Source organism: Nomascus leucogenys, chromosome 10 (genome assembly GCF_006542625.1).
Source record: "Nomascus leucogenys isolate Asia chromosome 10, Asia_NLE_v1, whole genome shotgun sequence".
Classification (NCBI taxonomy): Eukaryota; Metazoa; Chordata; class Mammalia; order Primates; family Hylobatidae; genus Nomascus; species Nomascus leucogenys.
The window spans coordinates 3034467-3050680 of record NC_044390.1 but is presented as its reverse complement, the minus strand read 5'-3'; the positions used below and the strand labels follow the sequence as shown (position 1 = coordinate 3050680).

General features: G+C 55.5%; 2 protein-coding genes across 4 annotated transcripts; one reads left to right on the top strand and one right to left on the bottom strand.

The window, feature by feature from the left end:
- Positions 1-3418: 3418 nt before the first annotated feature.
- On the top strand, positions 3419-16126 carry ZNF524 (zinc finger protein 524). Of its 2 annotated transcripts, none has more exons than XM_030819572.1 (2): positions 3419-3484; positions 15063-16126. In XM_030819572.1, exon 2 carries the CDS (start codon positions 15101-15103, stop codon positions 15893-15895), a length of 795 nt encoding a protein of 264 aa, XP_030675432.1. In that variant the 5' UTR covers positions 3419-3484; positions 15063-15100; the 3' UTR covers positions 15896-16126. The 2 variants fall into 2 exon arrangements, with proteins under 2 accessions (XP_030675432.1, XP_030675431.1); XM_030819571.1 differs by lacking the exon at positions 3419-3484 and adding an exon at positions 13284-13412.
- Positions 4696-12592, bottom strand: FIZ1 (FLT3 interacting zinc finger 1). 2 transcript variants are annotated; one of them, XM_030819570.1, is made up of 3 exons: positions 12471-12592; positions 10586-10906; positions 4696-6967 (listed from the first exon to the last, which is right to left on the bottom strand). In XM_030819570.1, the coding sequence occupies exons 2-3, from the start codon at positions 10868-10870 to the stop codon at positions 5771-5773; spliced, it is 1482 nt and encodes a 493-aa protein (XP_030675430.1). In that variant the 5' UTR covers positions 10871-10906; positions 12471-12592; the 3' UTR covers positions 4696-5770. The 2 variants fall into 2 exon arrangements, with proteins under 2 accessions (XP_030675430.1, XP_030675429.1); XM_030819569.1 differs by lacking the exon at positions 12471-12592 and adding an exon at positions 11500-12454.
- Positions 16127-16214: the final 88 nt, after the last annotated feature.

Below are 16214 nucleotides of genomic sequence, written 5' to 3'. Positions count from 1 at the left end.
ATGTTGGTCAGGCTGGTCTCGAACTCCTTATCTCAGGTGATCCTCCCGCCTCGGCCTCCCTAAGTGCTGGGATTACAGACGTGAGCCACGGCCCCGGCCTTTAATTTTCAACATGGTACTTATCACGAACACACACTAGGCAACGTGTGAATGTCCCATGGATTGCCTATCTCCCCTCCCACTAGAATAAAAACTCCACGAGGGCAGGGGCTTGTTTTGCCTGTTTGCTTAACGGCTCTGCCCACAGGTGGCTGCCCGGGACAGACAAGGGGCTTAACAAGCATTTGTGGATAAATAAAAAGGGATGAAGGGTGAGAGGAGTGAGGCGGATTCGGGCTTCGGTATTGGGATGTGAGGCCGTCCCTGAAAGGAAGAAGGCTCGGGGGCCCGCGGGAGACCCCCGCTCAGGCAAGCGTGCAGGGGGAGCTGGCTGGCTTCAAGGTCTGCACGCAGGAATCGGCTCGCCAAACACAGGCGTGTGAGTCGCCGGCGTCTGGCTAGTAATTAATGTTTTGCAACGGTTGAGATCGTCTTCAGGGTAAAATTCCCGCTCCTGTCCTCTCCTCGCTTCCCACCCCCCGCAACCTCAATCGGCCCATCTATAAAATGGGGCCACTATGTGACGCGTTAGGTGCAGTGTCCAGCCCAGCACCGGGCGCTTGTGAGACACAGGAAATGCGATGAGTCCTTCTCGTTACCGCCCCAGAAGAGAAAGGACTGTGGTGCAGGTGAGGTGGGTGGGAGCCTCAGCCTCGCGAGGTCCCTATTCATTACTCCCTGGCCGGCGGCCATCTCCATGGCAACGCTGGCGCCTTTCCAGTGCGCAGCTCCCGGGCTGAGCCTGTCTCTAAGCCGGTCTCGGAGTGGGCGGGTCTTGTCCCTGGGGGCGGTACCTGCCTCGAAGTGGGCGGGCCTTGTTTCTCGAAAGAAGATATTGTTTTTTTAAATCAGAAAGCATGTCTGGTTTCTGAGTGGCGGTTGCAGAGTGGAGAGGACTATCTCTAAGGTTTAGCTGATTTTATTCCCAAAGGATGAGCTTTTTCAAATAGGCAACAGTGGATCTCCATTCAAAAAGTCTCCCTTGTGTGCTAAACTCTTACTTATTTTCTCCTCCCGGAATATATGTCTTCCTCCTTTAAATTTTCCTTTCTTTTTCTTTCTTTTTTTATTTATATTTTAAATTTTAATTAATTTATTTATTTTTTCAGACAGACGTCTCGCTCTGTCACCCGGGCTGGAGTGCAGTGGCGTGATCTCGGCTCGCTGCAACCTCTGCCTTCTGGGTTCAAGCGATTCTCCCGCCTCAGCCTCCCGAGTAGCTGGGATTACAGGCGTACACCACCATGCCCAGCTAATTTTTGTATTTTTAGTAGAGACGGGATTTCACCATGTTGCCCAGGGTGGTCCTGAACTCAGGTGATCCGCCTGCCTCGGCCTCCAAAAATGCTGGGATTACAGGCATGAGCCACCACGTTTGGTCTTATTTTTTATTTTTGACACGGGGTCTCACTCTGTTGCCCAGGCTAGAGTGCAGTGGTGCAATCATAGCTCACTGCAACGTCGACCTCCTGAGCTCAAGTGATCCTCTCAGCTCAGCCTCCCAAGTAACTGGGACTACAGGCATGCACCATCATGCCGGTTTTTTTGTTTTGTTTTGTTTTTTGGTTTTTTTTTTGGTAGAGACAGGATCTCACTATGTTGCCTACGCTGGTCTCGAACTCCTGAGCTCAAGCCATCCTCCAGCTTAGCCTCTGAAATTGCTGGGATTACAGTCATGAATCAACTCACCCGGCCTAAAAATTTTCTCTGTGAAATATAAGCCACACAGATAAAAAATGCACAATACAAACACACAATTGAATAAATAATTATAAAATGATCATCTGATTAAGAACTAGAACTTTGTCAGCTATCAGCAACTGTGGAAACTTCCAGGATATCCCCTCCCACTTAACTTGTCCAGCCCACTATTCTGAGTTTTTATAGGACAATGTTGTCCTTGCTTTTTTATATGGTTTACTACTGACAATGTGTCCTTAACAATATTACAGTTTAGTTTTATGTGCATTATAATGGGTTTGCTTTTTTTTTTTTGGAGACAGGGTCTCCCTCTGTTGCCCAGGCTGGAATGCAGTGGGATGATCTTGGCTCACTGCAACCTCCGTCCCCCTACCCCAGGCTCCAGCGATCCTCCCATCTCAGCCCCTCGAGTAGCTGGGCCTACAAGCACACGCCACCACACCTGGCTATTTTTTGTATTTTTACTAGAGACAGGGTCGTGCCATGTTGCCCAGGCTGGTCTCGAACTCCTGGACTCAAGCAATCCTCCTGCCTTGGCCTTCCGAAGTGCTGGGATTATAGGCGTGAGCCACTGCACCTGGCCTCAATGTTATGTAAATGAAATCATGCTCTGTTTCTGGCTTTTTGGGTCCTGTGTCTTTGTAACTTTCATTTATGATACTGTGTTTATCTGCAGCTCATTCATTCTTGTTGCTGTATAGTATTCCATTGCATAATATACCATTGTTAATTATCCACTGTATTGCTGATGGGCGTTTTGGCTGTCCTGAGTTTGGGGTTGAAACTATTGCTGCTATGAATGTTTTTGTATGTCTCTGGGTGCAGAAGGACTTGAGTTAGCATTTATGCCTAGCAGTAGAATTACTGCATCACAGGATATATGTACGTTCAATATTTGAGAATGGCAACCTATGGGGCATTTAATTTAAGAAACTCAGCCGGGTGCAGTGGCTCATGCCTGTAATCCAAGCACTTTGGGAGGCTAAGGCGGGCAGATCGATCACCTGAGGTCAGGAATTCGAGACCAGCCTGACCAACATGGTGAAACCCCGTCTCCACTAAAAACACAAAAATTAGCCAGGGGTAGTGCTACGCATCTGTAATCCCAGCTACTTAGGAGGCTGAGGCATGAGAATCACTTGAACCCAGGAGGTGAAGGTTGCTGTGAGCCGAGATCACACCATTGCACTCCAGTCTGGGCAACAGAGTGAGCCCCTGTCTCAAAAACAAACAAAAAATCTTAAGGAACTCAAGGGGAGGAACCTTTGATTCTCCTAAACTACTACTTAAATGTGTCCTCCCCCAGTTTTCTGGTCTTAATGAAAAATGCCACCACTCAACCATTTACTCCTGATTTCTCCCTTCCCATTACACTCACCCCCAACCAATACACACATGCACACAACCAGTCCTCTGCATTCGTACTCCAGAGTTCATCTCAAATCCACCCATTTCTTTCTTTTGTTTTACAGGGTCTCACTATGTTGCCTAGTCTGGTCTCAAACTCCTGAGCTCAAGTGATTCTCCCGCCTCGACCTCCCGAAGTGCTGGGGTTACAGAAATGATTTCTGTTCGTCACTCTGGTTTAGGCTCCCACAGGTTTTTCCTGGACTGCAGGAGCGCTGCACTCTCCTGACTCTGCGTCCTGCAGCTTCGTTTCCACTCATCAGCCACAGGGATCTTGGTAAGATGCAAGGGTGGTCCCTTCCCTCCTCGATTAACACTTTGCTTCCCATCACCCAGAGAACACAGTCAAACACCTGTTTTGGCTTGCCTGGCTCACTGTGATGTGACCTCTACCCACCTGTTAACCTCATCTCATCCTTCCCTCCCTGACCTCACTTTCCTCCTGTGTCCATTTGGGCGTCCTCCTGGCCAGTCCTTGCTCACCCTTACCCTTCAGGGCTCAGATCAAATGCCACCTCCGCCGAGAAGCCCACGTGGACCACCCCATCTAAGGTGGCAAAGAAAGTAAGATGGCCCTTCCCTTTCTTACCACCCTTCCCTATTGCCTTCAGAATGCTCACGACGATCTGAAATTACTTTCTACATTTACTTGATTCCGCTTTTCTCCATGCCCGTCACCCACACGACACAACATAAACCCCAGGAGGGCCGGGATGACCCCCACAGGGAGTTCCAAAACCTGGCTCAGAATAAGCCCTCAGTACAGGAACGCAATGCAGTGTGCAGGAGATAGTCTGAAGGCACCTCCACCCCCAATTTTCTGATGAGCGGGTCCTATTCTGGGGGTCTGGTGTAGGGTCTAGGGCAGCGTCTAAGGGGCGGGGCCTCTTCTCGGACATGCCTCTAATGAGGCAGTTTGGTTTCCAAGGGGTGTGTCCTATGATTGGTGGCTTCTAAAGGGCTTGTCTTGTTTCTAGGGGGCGTGTCTGTCTGTTGGAGGTGGATCATGTATTTAAGGGACGGGGCTCATTTTGAAACCGACTCTAATTGTATTTATTTATGAAACGGAGTCTCGCTCTGTCGTTCAGGCTGGAGTGCAGTGGTGCGATATTGGCTCACTGCAACCTCCGCCTCCCGGGTTCAAGAGATCCTCCTGCCTCAGCCTCCCAAGTAGCTGGGATTACAGGTATGTGCCATCACACCCGGCTAATTTTTGTATTTTTAGTAGAAACGGGGTTTCACCATGTTGGCCAGGCATGGTCTTGAACTCCTGACCTCAGGTTATCCATCTGCCTCGGCCTCCCCAAGTGCTGGGATTACAAGCGTGAGCCACCGAGCCCGGCCTAAACCGACTCTAATTTTAAAGGTCATGTACTATTCAAAGCTTTGAAACTTCTCAGGAGAAAACCAGTACCTGTCTCTATTTAGGGGGTCTGTCCTAAGAGATTCCCCATCCCCCCCTGGGGCCAAGGATCAGAAAATGAGGCATCAGCGACTGACAGGACAAGGTTTATTGGGGGTCCTGGAAACATTGGGGAGAGGGACGAGGGGGCAAGGTCGAGGCTCACAGGGGCACCCCCGAGCCAACTGCCCCCTTCCTTTAGGGGTTGGGAGGACGACAGAGACAGACAAACCAACAGAGATGGAGAGAAAGACCAAGGGATGCTACGGAGAGAGGGAGGGAAACCCCAGTGTCCGCCACCTTCCACTCAGATGAGTTCACAGGATAAAGAATGGCGTGGACCGGTCCACACGCTACAGGAAAAGGGAGGAGTGTCTGCCCTATTCACTCTAAGGAAGGTGGCAGGCCACAGCCTAGACCAGCCCATTCCATGTGATGGGGGTGTGTGCATATAGATCAGTCCATCCTACTGGGCAAGGGGATTTCAGGCCAGTCTATTCTAGTGTTTGGGGTGGGGAAGATCGTTAGGGTCGATCCATTCCACAGTCGGGGAGGGGGGATTCGAGGGCAGGGGGCATCTACCCTGGTCCCTCTTTCAGCACAGGGAATGAAAAAGGGGAAAGGCAGATTTCGGCTATATCCATTTTCTGGGGTCACCAGTGACTCTGGTGGGTGGCATTTGGAGGGATCTAGGAAAATTCAGGGACACGCTCCCTCCACATTCTCCAGATCAAGGTCGTTGGGAATGATGGCTCTCAGGGAATGGGGCAGTCTTCCCTTGGTGGGGGTAGGTGCCCATCTTTTATTATTAGGGCCCTCAAGATGAGAGGTACTTGTGGAGACCCATTGCTCACTGCAAAGTCCCCATGTCTTGGGGACTTAGGGCTACCCACACTCATTCCAGGGACCTCAGGCTCAGGAGTCTCTCCCTAGATTTGGGCTCCCCTGCCCCAGCTAAGGACCCTGTTTGTTTGTGGTCCCCCAGCTCCGGGGCCTGTGTAGGTTTTTGGGGGCCCCCACCTCTCCAGTCAGGGTCCCCTCATTTCAGGGCCTGCGTCTGGATTTGGATTTGGAGGGCCGGGGCCTCACTCTAAGTCCCGAGGTCCCCTGGTCCAGGCCGAGTCCAGGTGGCTGGGTGGAGGGCAGGGCGCAGCCTGGCAGTCAGTCCATGCCCCGGTGCAGCTTCAGGTGCCTGGAGAGGTTGCTGAGCGTGATGAAGCCCTTGCCGCAGATGTGGCAGGGGAAGGGCCGCTCGGTGCCGTGCAGCAGCCGGTGGCGCTTGAGGTAGCACTCGTGGCGGAAGAACTTGCCGCACTCCAGGCACGGGAACGGCTTCTCGCCAGTGTGCACCAGCACGTGCCGCTCCAGGTCTCGCGGCGAGCGGAACAGCTTCTCGCACTCGGAGCAGCCGAAGATCTTCTTGCCGCGGCCGGAGCCAGACGGGGGTTCCCCGGACGCCGGCTCCCTTTCCCGGGCCGCGGCCGCCGCCTCCTCCCCGCCGCCCTCGCCGTGGCTGACCCGCCGGTGCTCCTCCAAGGCGGCCAGCGCCGCGTACAGAGCCCCGCAGTGACCGCAGCCGTAGGTGGCCGGGCCCGAGTGGGCCTCCAGGTGGCTGGCCAGGGCCGCGGCCGACGCGAAGAAAGTCCCGCAGTCGCACTGGTACAGGGTATCTTCCGAGGGCTCGGCGGCCGCCGCAGGTGCAGGCGCCTCCCCACCGCCCTCAGGGAGCAGCCCCCCGAGCTTGGGCACGCCGCCCCCCGCGGGGCCCAGGAGCAGCCTGCCGTCCGAAGTCGGAGGAGCGTCGCCCGCCTCCGCAGCGGTGCCTTCTCCCGCCGTGTCGGGCCCTGCGCCTGCCCCCGCGGCCCAGGCCTGCGCTGGGGGTGCGCCCGGGCCCTGCAGGTCGTGCGTCAGCTTGTGCCGCTCCAGCAGCGCGGGCGCGTTGAAGTCGCGCTCGCAGCGCGGGCACTTGAAGGGCTTCACGTCGGTGTGCGCCGCCCAGTGGGCCGCCAGCTCGCGGCCGTGGTCGAATCGCCTCGCGCAGGCGCCGCACGCAAATGGGGGCAAGGAGGCCGCGGCCGCAGCTGCCGCCTCTGCCAGCCCCCAGCTGCCCAGACCCGCGCCTGCCCCCTCGGGGCCCTCTCCGCCACCGGCCCCTGCGCCCCCGCACACCGAGCAGGGCCCCACATTGCAGCAGACAGAGCAGGGCGCACTCAAGGCGGGCAGGCCAGGGCCGGGCTGCAGGGGAGAGGGGAGAACCCCACGGTGCTGGCGCTTGAGGTGGCGGCCCAGGCTGGAGCGTGAGGAGAAGCGGAGCTCGCAGACCAGGCAGCAGTAGGGTTTCTCACCAGTGTGGACGACCTAGGGGTGCGGAAGGGTACAACGTCAGGGCTGAGAAGCTAGCCCGGACAGCGGATTCCTGGACTCCCAGAGCGTTGTGGCACAAGCTCTCCGTTACACCTACGGGGCCATGATCTAGGGAAACGCTCGTCCTATCACTCTCTGCTTGGGGTCACGGTAGATTCTTTCGGTCCTTAAAAAGGTCATGTCCTGGCTGGCCATGGTGGCTCACGCTGTAATCCCAGCACTCTGGGATTACCTAAGGGTAGGTGTTTGAGACCAGCCCAGGCAACACAGGAAAACCTTGTCTCTACAAATAATTTTAAAAACTAGCTGGACACGGCACACTCCTGTGGTCCCAGCTACCTGGGAGGCTGAGCCAAGGAGTTTGAGGCTGCAGTAAGCCGTGACCATGCCACCACATTACAGCCTGCATGACACGGTGAGTCTGTCTCTCAAAAAAAAACAAAAACAAAAAACAAAACAAAACAAAAAACCACGATTGGGTGCGGTGGCTCACGTGTGTAATCCCAGCACTTCGGGAGGCCGAAGTAGGTGGATCATTTGAGGTCAAGAGTTCGAGACCAACCTGATCAACATGGTGAAACCCTGCCTTTACTAAAAATACAAAAATTACCCAGGCCTGGTGGCAGGCACCTGTAGTCCCAGCCACTCAGGAGGCTGAGGTAGAAGAATCACTTGAACCCAGGAGGTGGAGGATGCAGTGAGCCGAGGTCGTGCCACTGCACTCTAGCCTGGGTGACAGAGCAAGATTCTGTCTCAAAAAAAAAAAAGAAAAAGAAAAAGAAATCATTTTCTATGGCCAATGGCTATACTGGACAGTACAGCTCTAAAATGACACACAGCCAGCCCTGGTAGGGTGTGTTTTCTCCCTTGTCAAGCCCTGCTATCCCGAGCCAGTTGTCATGAGCTGAATACAGCCCTTAGGTGTGTTAGGGCAGAGAATTGATTTTGAACCAAATCCGGCTACTGCTCAGAGTCTCTCCCACTGAACGCTTTTCACACATACAGATCCAGGGAATCACTTCCAAGTATAGGGAATCGAATCTCCCAGGAGGGAGTCCAGGAATCTGTATTTTTTTCTGAGGCATTGCCAGGCTTATAGACTGTGTAAAACTGTGCTTTAGAGAGGTTTTTTGTACTGATATTTGTCCTTGTTGATTTAAGGTTTTGGAATAGCAGAGAGAGATTTGTGAGTATGGTAATGTCTTCCTGGAGGCCTGTGAGGAGAAGGGTGAGGCTGGATGAAAAAGAGTGCAGTGCTTGATTAGTAATGTCTGCCAGGGGCACAGCTCTGAAGAAGGAACAGGGAGTGATGTTCATTTGCCTTTCTGGCTCCAGACTCGATGCACCTGCTGTACAGTGTGGGTGTAGGGCTCTCTATCCTCTTTGTCACTAAATTTATTCTCTCTACTCTTTCTAACACAACAAGATTATGCTGGTCCCAGGGCCCTCGTACACGCTGTTCTCACTGCCTGGAATGCCCGCAGGTCTATTTATCTGTCAGCTCCTTGGAAACACTTCCCGGGATCTGGCCTCCTGGTTCATCAGTGATCCATTTCCACCCTCCTCCTTTAAAGCCTACGGCTCATAGCACACTTAGTGTCTACATATAACTTGAGTGTTGTCTGTCTCCCCACCAGCTAAGGACGATAAAAATAGCGACCACATTGGTTTTGCTCACAGCTGTATTTCCAGGGTCCAGCACTCTCCAGACTTCTCCTGAGCCACACTCTCTGCTTCTCCGTGCTCCAGTCACACTGGCCTTCCTCCAGTTCCTCCAAAGCCTGCTTTGCTTTCTTGAAAGTGCACATCTTGTTCCCTGGATCCAGAAAGCCTCAGACCCCAGAGGCAGATCATTCCTCACCTTTTTCTCGGGAAAACCATCCCTCACCCCATCCCCGATCCAGACTGCTTCAGATCTCTCTTGCATTAGCCTCAGAATATGGTTATCCTCCATCCGCAGCTGTCTCGGCTGCAATCTAACATTGATTAACCTGGTTGTTCAGTTCACATCTCCTACATTTGACTCGAGGCCATACAAAGGGTGGACTGTATCTGTTTTGTTCCCTTAGCTATTTTTTTTTTCCCCAGAGAGCCTAGCACTGTACCTAAATACAGTAGGTGCTCATGAAATGGTTCAGTTGAATCACAACCTGCTGGTGGGTGGGGGTGAGGCCCCTCGGGGGACTGTGACTTGTTGCATCAAGCTAAGGAGCTCCCCTTTCATCCTAAGGATCAAGGGATTTAAGCAGGGGTCACCTGTCACTCTGTGATAGATGCAGAAACTGGACGTGAGGGAGAGAGACAGGAGGGAGGAAGACCACTGAGAAGGCTGGGGCCAACATTCAGGATGTGAAGTCCTGAACCAAGGCAGATGCATGGGGACAGAGAGGACAGCCAAGTGTGAAAGACCATCGGTAGATGTCTGGTTTTCTTCACCCTGGTTGTGCAAGTGTCTGGCACACAGACAGAGTGTGACCTAGCCCGTCCCATCTTTCACCTCACCTCCTTCCGCCCCAACCCCACAGTCTCCCATGGCTTCCTGGAACACAGCACGCTCCTTCCTTCCTCAGGGCCTTTGCACTTGCTGTTCCTGCTGCCTGGAATGCTCTTCCCAGGGAGGATTCCTCACACTACAGGTTGGCTAAAGCATCACCTGCCCTAACCTTCCCCATCCTGTCTGAAGTAGCCCATAGCTCTCCTTACTCTCACACATTGATTTGTATTTTTTGTTTGTTTGTTTGTTTGTTTGGAGACTGAGTCTCGCTCTGTCACCCAGGTGAGACTGCAGTGGTGCAATCTCACCTCACTGCAACCTCTGCCTCCCGGGTCCAGGCAATTCTCCTGCCTCAGCCTCCCAAGTAGCTGGAATTACAGGTGCACGCCAACACGCCTGGCTAATTTTTGTATTTTTAGTAGAGATAGGGTTTCACCATGTTGTCCAGGATGGTCTCAATCTCTTGACCTCATGATCTGCCCACCTCGGCCTCCCAAAGTGCTGGGATTACAGGCGTGAGCCACTGCGCCCGGCCAGTATTTTTTTGTTTCTTAAAATTTCCTTCCTAACACTTATCTTTTTCCAGAACATTCTTGCCGGCATACTTGCTTTCTTGCTTCTTGTCTACTTGGCTACTGACCACCTCCAAAGGAAAGTAAGTTCTCTGAAGGCATGGAATTTGCTTTTGCCTTGGCAACACAGCCGTTTGGTGCAGGGAAAGCTGATAGTCTCTGAATAAAGGAATTAAGTATATACCTGATAATCACTGAATAAAGGAATTAAGTATACACCTGATAAACCTATTTCTTAAAACGGTAAGGAAGGAAAGGATAAACACTAGATTGCAGATGCTGGTGCGTGCACGCGGGGTACTGGCAGGGAGATGGGGGGAGGAGCCTATAGATGGCGAAATTTACTATGAATGTTCCAGTTCGTGGGTTGGTGGTGCTTTCAAGGGGCAGGGTGCTTTGGTCGGGACGGAGGGACATTTTCTAACGGGAGGAGGCAGGCGCCTAGGCCTTGGGCCAGCTTCCTTTTGCCCAGAGTACAGTGGGGCGCGGGATCCCAGCGCAATCCTGACCAAGGGGGTCAGACTGGGCCCGGCCTGTGGGACTCACCTGGTGGTGCAGCAGGCCGGTGGAATCCCGGAACCCCTTGGGGCAGGCAGAGCAGCGGTAGGGCCGCTCCCCGGTGTGCGAGCGCAGGTGGTTGGCTAGGTTGAAGCTGTGCTTGAAACCCTTGCCGCAGCGTGGACACGCGTGGGGCTTGAGCGCTGTGTGCCGGGCAAAGTGGCGCCGCAGGTCTGAGCGGTAGCGGAAGCTCTTGCCACATTCACTGCAGTGAAACGGGACCCTGGGGGCAGCAGGTGCTGGTGCTGGGGTTGGGGCGGGGACGTCATCCATGGTGGCGGGGGATACAGTGGTATGTGGGGGCTCTCTCTGGAGTAGGGCAGAGACAGAGGAGTAGGTGAGAGGGTCGGCTCCCCATCAGCCCTCTCTTCCCAGGTTCCCAGACCCACCACCTGTCCCCTGGGAGACCCTCCCGCTGCCCACCTCTCTAAGCCACTCTCGTTGTTCTTTAAAATCCTCCTACTCTCTTAGACACCCTTCTCCTGCGGCTCCACTCCTCTGGCAAAATCTTCCTAATCATTTCCCAGTCTCCTCATTCCACGGAGTGTTTTTAAGCCTCTCCCCGCTCTTCGCCAACGCGCGGCCACTCCTCTCTGTGCCCCTCCCGCTGTAATTTAAGCCTCTTCCACTCTTCCTTAAGTCTCACCTACTCCCTTCAAAGTCCCCCACAGTGTTCCCTAAGGATCTTGTATTCTTTGCCAAGCCCTTTTCCCTCCAAAAGGCCCTCCCACTCCCCTCTAAGCTCCTCCCACTCCTCTTCCAGGATGACCACTTAGCGAATGGGAGGGCAAAGATTTGGGGCCAAGCACACTGGAGTCATCCTTGCAGGGAGACCAGAATTAGTCCTGTAACATCAGATAATAAAAACTCTTCATGTGCAAAATGGGAATAGTAGTACCTACCTCATAGAGTGGTGGCGAGAATTAAGTAAAATTGTGGCAATAGATGCTACGTGCCTACTTAAGCTGGTGCACAGCAAAGACGCAACAAGTAAGCTGTTCGGATGACTATTATCCCGTAAGTTCCTCCTGGACTCCTCCTTAAGTCCTACCATGCTTGCTAAGTTACTCGACTTATCTAAGACCCTCTCACTAAGACCCACTTCCAAAACTCCACCCAATTTTTCCTTTAAAGAAGCCACATCCTTTCTAAGACTCTCCACTGGACTCCTGTCACCTTCTCAGGCCTTCTCTACGAAGTCTATTCCCATCTCCTGTAAGTCCTTTCCACATTCATTATAAAGACCTGATAGTTGCATTAAACCCCTCCAAATTACACTCTTCAACTCCAACCCCTCACTAGGCCTACCTACTTCTCTAAGCCACACCCCAGACAAACTCCATCCCTTCTACTCTAAACTCCTCCCTCCTGCTTCCTGGGCTCCGTTAACCCAACCAGCCTCAATGAGTTCCCTTCCACCCCTCAATCCAGGGCCTACCCACCATTCCTTCTGAGCCACGCCCCTTTATCAAACCCCACCTCTTTGCCTAAGCCCCTCCCATTTTCTATCCGGACTCTCCCTCCTCCACGCCCCTCCCACTTCCACTCTAAGCTCCGCCCAACTCAGGCTCCTCCCAGCCCTTGCTCCGCCCCAGCAGCCACTAGGCCCCGCCTCCTCCTCCACCCCGCAGCCTGAGGAGCGGGGGCCCCCCCTGCCCAGTCCGCTCCAGGCCCCAGGCCCCGAGAGCCGGCCTTTTGTGCCCCTCCCCCTGCCCCTAAAAGGTGCAGCCCTGGGCGCCCGGTGGGGGGGCAGGTCGGGCAGGCCCCGGGGTCAGGCGAGTCCACCTCGCTCGTACGGAGCGTTGGTCCTGGAGACCCGGGGCGGCCCCGGGAGGCCGGGGAAGTCCGTCAGCTTTCCTCTTTAATTACTTACACCTCCCTCTGGGCGCCGACATTTTGGGCAGCGGGGGCAGCGTCACTTCCACCCGGGGGGCCCCTCGACTTCCGCCTCAGCTCCCTTCCCCCGCCGTACTCCCCCTTTCTCCCGCCCTCTTGGCTCCCCTTCCTCATCCCCGCCCTTCTCCCTCTTTCCCTTTCCTTTCCCAGCCCTGGAGGTTGAAGAAGCCAGGGCGGCGCCATCTTGGGTGAGGGCAGCGGGAAGGGGCGGGTCTTAGGGACACCGACGGCGCCATACAGACTAAGGGCAAGGAGCTGAGAGCGCGGCTTCTCCATGGCGACACTAGTTGATGCTAACGTAAATGAGAGCAGATACTATTTCTTTTTTACAGCTTCGGACTCCCCCGATTAGGATGTAGTTGGACTAGGGAAAAAAAGAGAAAGCGAAGTGCGCCAACTGCAATACAGAGCTGGAAAAGACCGGCACCATTTTATCCACTTAGCCCTCCATGGGCTTCGAAGCCTGTCCGGTGCCATGTTAATTACGGGCACTGGGCAGCCATTTTCCCGCTCCTCATCGTTCGGTATCTGTCTTTCATTGGGTTACCCGACTGTGTGCTTTGTGAGAGGAAAGGCGTTTCGAGGTGGTTGGGGATGTGGTGCTGGGTTCTTTCCCACTGGGGACACACCAGGGCTGCCGGTGCGCAGGCGCGGCTTGCGGGCGTGGCCGTGACCGGTCCTTAGGACCCAGCGAGTCCCCTTTGTTTCACGCGGGCGCGCAGGCAGGCGGGAAGGGCAGGAAGGGAGGGGCCCGGCGCTTCTCCGAGGGGCGGGGCCGGCATCGCGCGCCGCCGCCCCCGCCTCGCCGCCGCCGAGGGGCAGGGCCCCCTCACCCCCTCCCCTTCCCACGCGCCGACCCCGTCTCCCCCGCGCGCGCGCGCGCGCGCACTTTCGCGAGCCCCGGCGACATGCAAATGAGGTACCCGAGAGGCGGGGGGCGCAGGCGGGATGGAGGGTGTGGGGGTAGGGGAGGCCGGGCCGCGCGCTCCCGGAGCGCGCCTCCAACACCTGTTCCTGCTCCCGCGCTCGCGCCCCGCGAAGCCGTCCGGGCGCGCGCGCGCAGACCCCCTTCCTGGCAGCCCCCGCCGCCCGCTTACCCGGCGCCGCTCATTGGCCGTCGCCCCCGCAGGGCCCGCCCCGCGCTTGGGCTTCGCAGCTCGGGGGCCGACGGGCGCGTCAGCACCGGGGCGAGGGGACGGGGAGGGTCGGGGGACCAGTCTCCCCCTTTCTAACCGATCCAAAGACCAGACTCCTAGACTAGGCTACCCCGTGGGAGCGAACCGTATGGAAAAGTGGTTGCTCCTCTCTGGACCGCAGTCTATGTGGCTGTTAAAGGGGGGGTGCAGGGGGGCTCCTGCAGCACCTGCTTCCAGCTGCACCTGTGCCTTCCCTTCCCCTCCGTTACACCCCAATCCCATGCTCCCAGTATCTGACTGGGCGCTGGGAATATGGTGGTGGCCTTGGTGAAGTTTATTGAGTGCTTACTATACACCAGGCAGTATTCGAGGGGTATTTGAAAGCCCATTATCACATTCGATTCTCCTGACAACCCTGCTTTATCCACTTTTCAGAGGAGGAAACTGGCAAAGTCACTTGCTAGTTATAGGCAGAACTGAATTCAAACCCAGGACTGAGCCCTCATAATGTCCCCCTTCCTCCTTGGATCTATTTGTTCTCCACTCTCTGGGACATTCGGGTCACAAGACCTGTTCCCAGTTTTGGCCCTGCCATTTACTGGCAGAGGAACTTAGGCAACTGACTTGACTTTCCTGTGCCTCAGTTTCCCCATCTGCAAAATGGGACAGATTTGCCCTATTCAGAGGGTTGATGTGAGGCTTAGCTGCTCCTGATAACAATGGCTAATGTGTCCTGAAAGCTTCTGTGTATGAACACTTTGTGGGTATTATGCTCATGGCATGTCTGGGCACGTACGTAGAACTATGTGTCCCGTTTTGCAAAAGTCTTGATTAAGGCTTAGAGAAGTGAACACCTTGCCCAAGGCCACGCAGAGAGTAAAGATTTGAACGAATGATGTCCGACTCCAGGGCCCAGGCTCTTAACATCGCAGATATGTTTCCTCATCCAGGAATCAGGGTCAAATATCACCTGGGATCAGTCCGTTTTTTCCACTCCGGAACCCCTTCCCCACTTCTGCCAGTCAGCAGGGAGGGATGAGAGCATTCGTGAGGCCTGTATGGCTCTGGGCTCTCCGTTTCAAGGATCACAATACTGGTCTGCACTCAGTTGGACTCTCTCCTCTCTGGAAGGTTTTTTTTTGTGGGGGGGTGTGGGGAGGGGTGTTGCTCATGTTGATCTTGAACTTCTAGATCCAGGAGGAGAGTTAGGGAGGCATAGGGATGCCTGGTGGAGCTCAGGGAAGTGCCTATTTATCAGCTGATACAAGATCATCTTACTGTTTTACCCACCAGCATAGCTAAAATTGTGTATCTGGATGAATGTCAACCACATCTTTGTCAAGAGACTTGGAGAGAGGGATGGGCGAGGTGTTGGGGGACACAGGGGTGCTCTAGGCCCTGTGAGCACTGACTCTGCCCCTCTCTCCTCTTAGCTGGCTCCAGTGCCCAGACCCAAGCCCCCCACTGCTCAATGGACACCCCCAGCCCAGACCCGTTGCCTTCGCCTTTGCCCGGGGAGGAAGAGAAACCTCTGGCCTTACCTCCTCCTGTTCCCCGGGGCCGCCGAGGCCGTCGTCCTGGGGGAGCCACCTCCTCAAATCGGACACTCAAGGCCTCCCTCCCTCGCAAGCGGGGCCGCCCCCCCAAGTCAGGGCAGGAGCCCCCACTGGTGCAGGTGCAGGGGGTGACAGCCCCAGTAGGCAGCAGTGGCGGGAGCGACCTCCTCCTGATAGATGATCAGGGTGTGCCCTATACGGTCTCTGAAGGGTCAGCGGCTGGGCCTGAGGGCTCCGGCCCCAGGAAGGCCCCACACTTCTGCCCGGTGTGCCTGCGGGCCTTCCCCTACCTCTCCGACCTGGAGCGCCACAGCATCTCGCACTCAGAGCTGAAGCCGCATCAGTGCAAGGTTTGCGGCAAGACCTTCAAGCGCTCCAGCCACCTGCGGCGGCACTGCAACATCCATGCCGGCCTGCGGCCCTTCCGCTGCCCGCTGTGCCCCCGCCGCTTCCGAGAGGCGGGCGAGCTGGCGCACCACCACCGTGTGCACTCGGGGGAGCGCCCGTACCAGTGTCCCATCTGCCGGCTGCGCTTTACAGAGGCCAACACGCTCCGGCGCCATGCCAAGCGCAAGCACCCGGAGGCCATGGGGGTACCCCTGTGTGCACCAGATCCAGGGTCTGAACCGCCGTGGGACGAGGAGGGCATCCCGGCCACAGCAGAGGCCGAGGAGGAGGAGGAGACAGAGGGGAAGGGGGAGCCAGCCTGACCCACACCCCTGGCCATCGCTCCCTGGGCCAGGTTTAGAGCAGGGAGTTTGGCTGGTGCTGGGCCTGGGCCAGGGGGCCGAGACACCCTTGTTTCTGGTGGTCTTCCCGTTGTGGGAGCAGGTGCAGGGTGGAGACCTAAACTTCTGGGTCCAGCTGCCTTCAGACCCCCTCCCCCAGACTAACAGACCCTTGGAGGCAGGGGCTGTGGAAATAAATCTCTGCCTGCTGGCTGCCTGTGTGTGTTCCGTGCCGGGATGCCACCCTCTCCTGCCTTCAAATGTTCTTCCTCGGCTACACCGTCCTGTCGGGAGTGCGGGG

Excerpts from the sequence above, each read along its gene's own strand:
- FIZ1 (XM_030819570.1), bottom strand. The coding sequence starts at position 10,870 with ATGGATGACGTCCCCGCCCCAACCCCAGCACCAGCACCTGCTGCCCCC. Across the intron at positions 6,968-10,585 it reads CCGGCCTGCTGCACCACCAG|GTCGTCCACACTGGTGAGAA; the intron begins GTGAGTCCCACA and ends CCGCACCCCTAG.
- ZNF524 (XM_030819572.1), top strand. The coding sequence starts at position 15,101 with ATGGACACCCCCAGCCCAGACCCGTTGCCTTCGCCTTTGCCCGGGGAG.